Raw genomic sequence first — 10,353 nt, 5'->3', positions numbered from 1 at the left:
ACGGTATAAAATACTAGTTATTAGGTTGGATGAGTCAGTGGCACATCAATACAAACTGTAACTAGATCCTGTATAACTTTACAATGTATGAAAAACGCTACGACGACGTGTTGGAAAGCAAACTGATAGAAAAAGCTCACTCACGATGACCAACGGACAAACTGAAAAACATGACTAGAAATAATCTAATGGTGACACCTAGTTGCTCATTTACAAAGGCACAAAGAAAAACAAGAAACTGAATAAGACATGAGAACCCATGAGAGAACATGGAGAAATCATGAAAAAAACATGAGAAACCCATGAGAAACCCATGAGAACCATGAGAAACCCATGAGAACCCTGAGAAACCCATGAACCATGAGAAACCCATGAGAACCATGAGAACCCATGAGAACCCATGGAACCCATGAGAAACCCATGAGACCATGAGAACCCATGAGAAACCTGCAAAACATGAGAACAGAACCATGAGAAACCTAATGACTGAGAACCCATGAGAAACCCATGAGAAACCCATGAACCATGAGAACCATGAGAACCATGAGAACCATGAGAACATGAGAACCATGAGAACCCATGAGAACCCATGAGAACATGCAAAACTGGAAACATGAGAAACCCATGAGAACCATGAGAAACCCATGAGAACCATGAGAACCATGAGAAACCATGAGAAACCATGAAACCATGAGAATCCATGAGAAACCATGGAAACCCATGAGAAACCATGAGAAACCATGAGAACCATGAAAAACTGCTCATTAGTGTAATTTGTGCAACGAAGCAAAACAGTGTCAGTGTGACATCACACGACTGTCTACACAGACTCTTCTTTAGAGACACAGTTATTAACCAGGTGAAGTCTGAAGTCGTGGCTATCTATCCATCTACAGTACAGTGAATTCAACAAGCTACTGTGGTGTGTGTGTGTGTGTGTGTGGCACAGTACAAACATATGACATACACAGAAAATAGCTCTCTCAATCTATAGGTATTACAGAACCTATACACTCTATATAGAGCTGCCCCCCCCCCCCTACATACACCCTAGATCCAGGGATTATCGTCATGGCGATTCATTGATTATAGTGACTACCACGTTGTTCTCGATAATGGACAGATCTCCCCCCACTGCTCTGACATCTCCTTACCCTCATTCCAGTCTGATCAAAACACGTCTGAACTTAAAACGTCCACAACCTTATCATTTTATAGATCTGTATGAAAAAATAAACATTTAACCTTTATAGACATTGTCCTAACAACTCATGACACTTATTCTCTTAGAGGCAAATCCTAACTTCCATTTACGTAACATTTTCACCTCGTCTGCCATTTACGTCAAGGCATGACTGAGTGAACATTTTGACTTCAGTGGAACGTTAGGTTTCTCCCCTAAATAACTACCACATTGATACCTGTTGTTGGCCTTTTTCAAGTCCTGGGTGGGTCGTGTTCACTAGGGCACACCGTAGCAAAACGTTTTGCAACGGATAACCAAAATCATTTGTTCTTATTGGACAAGTTCAGGTAAGTACTTGTACCTTCGACTCAGTTTCAAACAATGTATCCCTATTGAACAGGACCCTATGTTTTCAGTGTAGAATTACATGAGGACCGTAATCCAATGCGTTTCCCTACTACGCTGGTCTTGTGCTTCTACAACAACACGTAACTCTGTGCACGGTGGTTATACATTACTATATAGCACAACAAGCTGGTTATACTCCTAGTAGTACCTACACTGTCTATGCATCCTTAATGGCACCCTATCCCTATTGGCCCTGGTCCAAAGTAGTGCACTATAAAGGGAACAGGGTGTCATTGGGCCTGGTCCAAAGTAGTGCACTATAAAGGAAAGGGAGTCATTGGCGATGGTCCAAGTAGTGCACTATAAAGGAACAGGGAGTCATTGGCCCTGGTCCAAAGTAGTGCACTATAAAGGAATAGGGAGTCATTGGGCGATGGTCCAAAGTAGTGCACTATAAAGGGAACAGGGAGTCATTGGGCCTGGTCCAAAGTAGTGCACTATAAAGGGAATAGGGAGTCATTGGCTGGTCCAAAATAGTGCACTATAAAGGGAACAGGGTGTCATTGGGCCCTGGTCCAAAGTAGTGCACTATAAAGGGAACAGGGAGTCATTGGCGCTGGTCCAAAGTAGTGACTATAAAGGGAACAGGGAGTCATTGGGCCCTGGTCCAAGTAGTGCACTATAAAGGGAACAGGGTGTCATTGGGCCTGGTCCAAAGTAGTGCACTATAAAGGGAATAGGGTGCCATTATTTATAACACTTTGTTCACTTTGCATCGTTAAGCCTATAACAACACTATGACACCAGTACGACGCCTGTCTTAAATGCTTATGACAGGTCATGACACTTCATAACAAGTTATAACCTTCACGCCCAGAGAGTAACTGGGTCATAGAATCAGAAGTTATAAACCTTCACGTCCCCCGACCAGAGGAATCAGTATGGAGACTAAACTTGGGGTGAGTCTCAGTGGTCTGAAGTGGCCTCATCTCCTTAACYTCCTTTCCTTAATTTCCTTTCCTTTCCTTGATTTGCACTGATCAGAGAAGACAGGACAGGTGAAAGGAAATATCTAAATCGAGCAGCATTCACCTGTCCTCTCACTGCCGATGAAAGAGAAGACAAGAAGAGGAAGTGACTATTGAGACACCCCCGTGGTCCCCGTTGCACACCTCACTGTTGATGATACTGTATCCTGTCATCTAACATCAGAACGTCCCCAATACGGCCAACGACTCCATCTCTACCACGCTATCAGATCTTAACCCGAGGAATCTTACAACTCCTTTCCTTCACCTACCCACACTATCTGTTACTTCCTCATCCGCTCACCTACGACCTTTACCCACTTTTGAATGCGACTGAACAGCTCAGTTAGCCAATCAAAAGTGGCGCTCTGGTTTGCAAATATTCACATTGTTAAATCAGTAATAAATGTTGACATCATTCTAGGCTAATGGACAGTCATACTGGAGCTAGTGAACCCAGAGGGAGTGAGTCTACATAACGTAGAATAATCATCATCATCATCATCATAAAGTGAACACCATGATAATATTACTATTCTCCAGTTAGTTACTCCAATACAATATCATCCAGTTAGTGTCATTCAATACCACCGTTTCTTTTCTTGGCAACATAATAACAGTTCATCATTGGTGGGATAGATAAAAGGAGGCGGGACATCTAACAGTTGATTGACAGATAGAGTAGACGGCGAGTTTCAGCTGTAAACCACAGACAGCTGTCAGTTGTTTTGAGCGTCTGTTGTTTTAAGTTCTGTCCCATCCCCAGGCGTGGAAGTGTGTGTGTGTGGTGAGTGGTGGTGGTGTGTGAGTGAGTGTAGATGGTCGTGAGTGAGTGAGTGAGTGAGTGTGTGAGTGGTGTGTGTGTGAGTGTAGTGTGTGAGTGGGAGTGTGTGAGTGTGTGAGTGAGTGTGTGAGTGTGTGAGTGAGTGTGTGAGTGGTGTGAGTGAGTGTGTGAGGTGTGAGGGAGTGTGTGGTGGGGTGAGTGAGTGTGTGAGGTGTGAGTGAGGTGTGGTGAGTGTGTGGTGAGTGTGTGTGAGTGAGTGCAGTGAGTGAGTGAGTGCGTTGAGGTGTGTGTGTGGTGTGGTGTGGTGTGTGTGTGGTGTGTGGTGTGTGTGTGTGTGTGTGTGTGTGTGTGTGGTGTGTGTGTGTGAGTGACTGAGTGTGAGTGTGTGTGTGGTGTGTGTGAGTGTTTAACTGTTACTTTTGATTCCAGGATAGAGGGGTTTGGTCCAGAATGGCAGGATGATTTTTCCTATACTGTCTCAGACGGAAGTTAACACACTCCTGTTCCTTCAGAGCATCCACCAACTAGAGGAGACGAGGGAGGAGGAGGAGAACAGGAGGGAGAGGGAGGGAAAGGCGAGAGGGAGGGAGGGAGGGAAGGGGGAGAGCAAGAACGAGAGAGAATGTCAATCAAAAGATAGAGATTTTTTTAAACAAATAAAATGACATTTGACACAAAGTGACTAACATGAGCCTGTAGCTAAACCGTCCCCTCTCCTGCTGATTTCTGTATGCCACTCCACACCACTCCACACCACTCCACCCCACTCCACCCCACTCTACACCACCCCACCCCACACCACTCCACCCCACACCACTCCACCCCTCTACCGCACTCCACCCCACTCCACAGTCAGACCCTCTCACCTCGTCCCTAGAAGCGTTGTCTATCTCAGCAGCCAGTGACTGGGCCTTGGTGTGGCTGGCAAACAGGTTCTTAGCTTCATACAGACTCAGACTGAGGATCTGACTGTTCAGGTCATCGTTCTGGTCCCGCAGCTTAAAGTTCTCCTGTAGGGTGGAGAGAGAGGGAGGGGGGAGAGAGAGGGAGGAAGGAGGGGGGGGAGAGGAGTAAGAATATAAACTCTGAGAAAATGTGTCTAATATTGAACACCTTCCTAATATTGAGTTGCAYCWCCTTTTTCCCTCAGAACAACCTCAATTAGTCAGGACGTGGACTCTACAAGGTGTTGAAAGCGTTCCACAGGGATGTTGGCCCATGTTGACTCCAATACTTCCCACAGTTGTGTCCAGTTGGCTGGATGTCCTTTGGGTGGTGGACCATTCTTGATACACACAGAAACTGTGGTGCGTGAAAAACCCAGCAGCGTTGCAGTCCTTGACACAAACCGGTGCGCCTGACACCTACTACCCTACCCCTTCAAAAGGTGTACACGTTCTGTGTGTGCGTGCGTGTACACGTTCTGTGTGTGTGTGTGTACCTCACCTGTTTGAGTCTCTTGACCTCATGCTCCATCTCTATTTCCCGTGTCTTGGCGTTGTATTCTGATAGCCCCGCCCCCCGCCCCGCCTCTGAACCCAGCTTAAACAGCTGCAGGTGCTCCAACTCCCGACGCAGGTCCTCTATCAACTACAAAGATGGAGGGAGGGAGAGAGAGAGATGGAGAGAGGGGAGGGTGGAGGGGGAGAGAGAGAGAGAGAGTGAGATATGGAGGGGGAGAGAGAGAGGACGAGGGAGAGAGATGAGGGGGAGAGATGGGGGGAGTGAGGAGGACGGGAAGAGGGGAGGACGGACAGAGGGGAGGGAGGAGGACGGACAGGACAGAGGGAGGAGAGGGGAAGGACAGAGGGAGAGAGGAGGGAGGACGGACAGATGGGGAGAGAGGGAGGGACGGACAGAGGGAGAGAGAGGGAGGGACGGACAGAGAGAGAGAGGAGGGACGGACAAGGGAGAGAGAGGAGGGACGGACAGAGGGAGAGAGAGGAGGGACAGAGAGAGGGAGAGAGAGGGAGGGACGGACAGAGGGAGAGGGAGTTTGTCTGTCACATCAATGTAGTTTCCTAGGTGGTTAAAAGTTAAAATACAGAAGATGGTGAATTTTGTCACTAAAGCAGTTGAGTGCAATAGGAACGATTGGAGGAAAATATATTACAATTATATTGTGTGTGTCCGTACCTCTTGCATGGCCTCTCTCTCCTTCTGGAATTCATGTCTGTTCTGCCACAGCTTGTCCATCATCTTCCTGTAGAGGTCCATCTCATCCTTCAGCCTCAGACTGGTGTCCTCAACCGGTCTGTCATACGCTGCTTCTCCTGGGAGAGGGAGAGGGGAGGGGAGAGAGGGAGAGGGGAGAGGGGGAGAGGGGAGAGAGGAGAGGGGAGAGGGGAGAGGGGAGAGGGGGAGAGTTATCGACAGACAGGCAGACAGGCAGACAGACAGCCAGACAGCCAGACAGCCAGACAGCCAGACAGCCAGACAGCCAGACAGAATGACCACCCACCTGGTCTAGTTTCTCAGTCTGAGACTTCAGTTTACACACGTTCAGTTCATCTCTCCATTCTCCTCCTCCAGCTGCTGAACTCTGTAGAGAAAACAGTACCCAGATATCTACCATTTCTACTACCAATTCACTAAGTGTGTTCCTGTGCGTTACTAAGGTGGTGTTCCTGTACGTTACTAAGGTGGCGTTCCTGTGCGTTACTAAGGTGGCGTTCCTGTGCGTTACTAAGGTGGTGTTCTGTGCGTTACTAAGGTGTTCCTGTGCGTTACTAGTGCGTTCCTGTGCGTTACTAAGGTGGCGTTCCTGTGCGTTACTAAGGTGGCGTTCCTGTGCGTTACTAAGGTGGTGTTCCTGTGCGTTACTAAGGTGGGTTCCTGTGCGTTACTAAGGGTGTGTTCCTGTGCGTTACTAAGGTGGTGTTCCTGTGCGTTACTAAGGTGCGTTCCTGTGCGTTACTAAGGTGGCTGTTCCTGTGCGTTACTAAGGTGGGTTCCTGTGCGTACTATATAGGTGGTGTTCCTGTGCGTTACTAAGGTTGCGTTCCTGTGCTGACTAAGGGTGTTTCCTGTACGTTACTAAGGTGGCGTTCCTGTGCTGTACTAAGGTGGTGTTCCTGTGCGGTACTAAGTGCGCTTAATTTCGCTTGGACTTTTGGACTATTTCATTGTACCAGAAAAACTCAAGTGTGTACCTGTTACTGAGCAGCTCTATGTCAGTGTTCTTGTCTCTCTCCATCTTGCAGTAGGTCTCTCTGTGTCTATGTGTCTCTTCCTGCAGGGTCTGTTCTGCTCTGCTCTCCTGGTCCTTCAGCTGCTCCTCCAACTCATGAACCCTGGGAGACAGAGAGACACAACATCGTCATYACACAAGTGTAATAAATAYCAACACAAGTCTTAAAGACAGTGTKGCCGCGATTCAATCAGAGGCAAGTCGTCAACACTAYAGTGCACCATTTAAAGGACATTTCCCTGACGTTAGCAGAGATGGGATTTTACRGTAAACACTGCAGGTGTCAACTCAAGTCTAAATGACCTTTAAATGTCAAGTGTCACTTGTCAACAACGTGTCTTTGATTGAATCCCGTCCTGTCTTTCTATTCAGAGGTTTACACTAATGTTATCTGCTATTTAAAGTACTTCTGTGTATTTGACTACTGCATTTTCAAATACACAGCCCAAAACAAGTACTTCTATTTGAGTATTTGAATAGTTATTGTAAAAACAAAATAGTCTGCAAAATTGTATTTCAAATACTAAAATACACCAACTTAAATACACTCCTATGCATTTAACCCAGGTATTTGAAAATAGTATTTGAAATAAGTATTTGAAAATTCTATCAAATACTTTCCAAGTGTATTTCCAACTACATTACAATATTGAAAATATATCTGAATACTTACTTTGAATTGATGTGAAAGTAATTGAGATATTTGCTGTAGTATTTGAACCCAGGTCTGGTGTGTATACAGTACATCTCACCTGTGTACTAGCTGGGTGTTGCCCTGTTTGAGTTTAGACTTGAGGTCTCCATTAGCCAGACTGTCATTCTCCAGCTCTGTCACCTTCTTCTCCAGGTAACTCACCTGAGGACAGACACATAGGTACAGGTGAGACCAAAGAAACGGGACCCGATGCCTCCCTGCCACCGCCCTATACCATTTGGCCCTGGTGTTATACACCAACCCTATACCATGCCCTGTGTTATAAACCAACCCCGTTTTACCCATGCCCTGTGTTAAAACCAACCCTATACATGCCCTGTGTTATTAACCGAACCCTTATACCTGCCCTGTGTTTATAACCAACCCTATACCATGCGCCTTTGTATATTAAACCACCAACCCTAATACCAATGCCCTGTGTTATAAAACCCAAACCCTATACCATGCCCTGTGTTTATCAACCAACCCTATACCATGCCCTGTGTTTATAAACCAACCCTATACCATGCCCTGTGTTATAAACCAACCCTATACCATGCCCTGTGTTATAAACCAACCTATACCATAACATTTCTGATTTTCCCTGTTATCTTTTTACAGCCGCCCAACAGAAAGATTATCCAGCACTGCCTTTGGACGGTAAGTTACTGAGATCAGTCTTTTTACCAGACCCAACAGAAAGGCGAGGATGGGAGGGACTGTACTGGGAGGAGGGAGAGGACTGTACTGGGAGGAGGGAGAAGGACTGTACTGGGAGGAGGGAGAAGGACTGTACTGGGAGGAGGGAGAAGGACTGTACTGGAGGAGGGAGAAGGACTGTACTGGGGATGTGGAAGGACGTACGGCGGAGAGAGGACTGTACTGGAGGAGGAGAAGGGACTGTACTGGGAGGAGGGAGGAAGGACTGACTGGGAGGAGGGAGAAGGACTGTACTGTGTTGTCTGATGGATCAGGTGGCTGGTAGAGGGAGGGACTGTACTGTGGTTATCTGATGGATCAGGTGGCTGGTAGAGGGAGAGACTGTACTGTGGTTGTCCTGATGGTCAGGTGGCTGGTGGAGGGAGAGACTGGTACTGTGGTTGTCTGCGGATCAAGTGGCTGGTAGAGGGAGGGACTGTACTGTACTGATGGATCAGGTGATCTGTTGTTTTAGTCTCTTATCTCCCTATTACACTTTGGGGAAATGTTTATAAAAAATTCTCACAATTTTTTTTTTTTTTTTAAGTTAATTACCCACCTCTTCATCTTTTTCCTCTCCTCCCTTCTCCTCTCTTCCTCTTCCTCCTCTCCTCCCTTCTCTCCTCTTCCCCCCTCCTCCTCTTCTCCCTTCTCTTCCTCCTTTTCTCCTCCCTTCTCCTTCTCCTCTCTCCTCTCCTCCTTCTCCTCTCTTTCCTCTTCCTCCTCTCCTCCCTTCTCCTCTCTTCCTCTTCCTCCTCTCCTTCCTTCTTCCTCTCTTCCTCTTCCTCCTCTCTCCCTCTCCTCCTTTCTCTTCCTCTCTCCTCCCTTCTCCTCTCTTCCTCGTTCCTCCTCTCATCCCTCTCATCCCTTCTCCTCTCTTCCTCTTTCCTCCTCTCCTCCCTCTCTTCCTCTCCTCCCTCTCCTCTCTTCTCCTCCTCTCCTCTACAGTCAGTTGTTCCAACACAACCACAGTGCTTTTAGCAGCAGTCAGGGAAGCACAGAGACCTGTTCAGAGACTCCATCGACTCTTGTGATGTGGACATTACTGAGAAGGTAAACACACACTGTACAGACACACCCCACAAGGGACCGTACCCCCGAAACATACATTTTACTCTGTAAATGAACTGCTATGATTATTATTATCCCACAATTAAAAATACCTCTTTCATTTAAGAGTTTTATTTCAGGCCTAACAGCCAAAATCCATCCCCTGGACAGGACACTAGACTACCAGAGGGCTTTATCCCCTGGACAGGACACTAGACTATTCACAGGCTGCTACCCCCTGGACACTAGACTACCACAGGCCTTTACCCCCCTGGACAGGACACTGGACAACAACAGGGCTTTACCCCTGGACACTAGACTACCACAGGGCGTTACCCCATGGACAGGACACTAGACTACCACAGGGTTTTACCCCCTGGACACTAGACTACCACAGGGCTTTACCCCCTGGACAGGACACTGGACTACACAGGGCTTACCCCCTGGACAGGACACTGGACTACCACAGGGCTTTACCCCCTGGATACTAGACTACCACAGGCTTACCCCCTGGACACTAGACTACCACAGGTCTTTACCCCCTGGACAGGACACTGGACTACCACAGGGCTTTACCCCCTGGACAGGACACTGGACTACCACAGGGCTTACCCCCTGGATACTAGACTACCACAGGGCTTACCCCCTGGACAGGACACTAGACTACCACATGGCTTTACCCCCTGGACAGGACACTGGACTACCACAGGGCTTTACCCCCTGGACAGGACACTGACTACCACAGGGCTTACCCCCTGAACAGGAACACTAGACTACCACAGGGCTTTACCCCCTGGACAGAACACTAGACTACCACAGGCCTTTACCCCCTGGATACTAGACTACCACAGGCTTTACCCCCTGTGATACTAGACTACCACAGGGCTTACCCCCTGGACAGGACACTGACTACCACAGCGCTTACCCCCTGGACAGGACACTAGACTGCCACAGGGCTGTACCCCCTGAACACTAGACTACCACAGGGCTGTGCCCCTGGACAGGACACTAGATCTACCACAGGGCTGTACCCCCTGAAGTACTAGACTACCACAGGGCTTTACCCCCTGGACAGGACACTATACTACCCACAGGGCTTTACCCCAGGACACTAGACTACCACAGGGCTTTACCCCCTGGACAGGACACTGGACTACCACAGGGCTGTCCCCCTGGACAGGACACTAGACTACCACAGCGGCTTTACCCCCTGGATAGGACACTAGACTACCACAGGGCTTTACCCCCTGGATAGGACACTAGGACTACCACAGGGCTTTACCCCCTGACAGGACACTAGACTACACAGGGTTTACCCCCTGGACACTAGACTACCACAGGGCTTTACCCCAAATCCACTCCTTGCTGAATAGC

The 10,353-nt window shown here is 47.9% G+C and overlaps 1 protein-coding gene across 1 annotated transcript in view; it reads right to left on the bottom strand.

Annotated features, from left to right (window-relative positions):
* Positions 1-3,769: 3,769 nt before the first annotated feature.
* Positions 3,770-10,353, bottom strand: part of LOC112073112 (rab11 family-interacting protein 4A-like) — a gene marked incomplete at its 3' end in the record, with an annotated part of 12,796 nt that continues 6,212 nt past the window's right edge. The window contains 10 exon segments of the mRNA XM_070440040.1: positions 3,770-3,789; positions 3,792-3,870; positions 4,213-4,356; positions 4,793-4,936; positions 5,483-5,595; positions 5,598-5,619; positions 5,808-5,854; positions 5,857-5,888; positions 6,499-6,639; positions 7,289-7,392. Coding sequence (XP_070296141.1) covers positions 3,770-3,789; positions 3,792-3,870; positions 4,213-4,356; positions 4,793-4,936; positions 5,483-5,595; positions 5,598-5,619; positions 5,808-5,854; positions 5,857-5,888; positions 6,499-6,639; positions 7,289-7,392 — 846 coding nt within the window.

This window comes from Salvelinus sp. IW2-2015, unplaced genomic scaffold (genome assembly GCF_002910315.2).
Source record: "Salvelinus sp. IW2-2015 unplaced genomic scaffold, ASM291031v2 Un_scaffold2151, whole genome shotgun sequence".
Taxonomy (NCBI): Eukaryota; Metazoa; Chordata; class Actinopteri; order Salmoniformes; family Salmonidae; genus Salvelinus; species Salvelinus sp. IW2-2015.
This window is presented reverse-complemented; position numbering and strand designations above follow the sequence as displayed.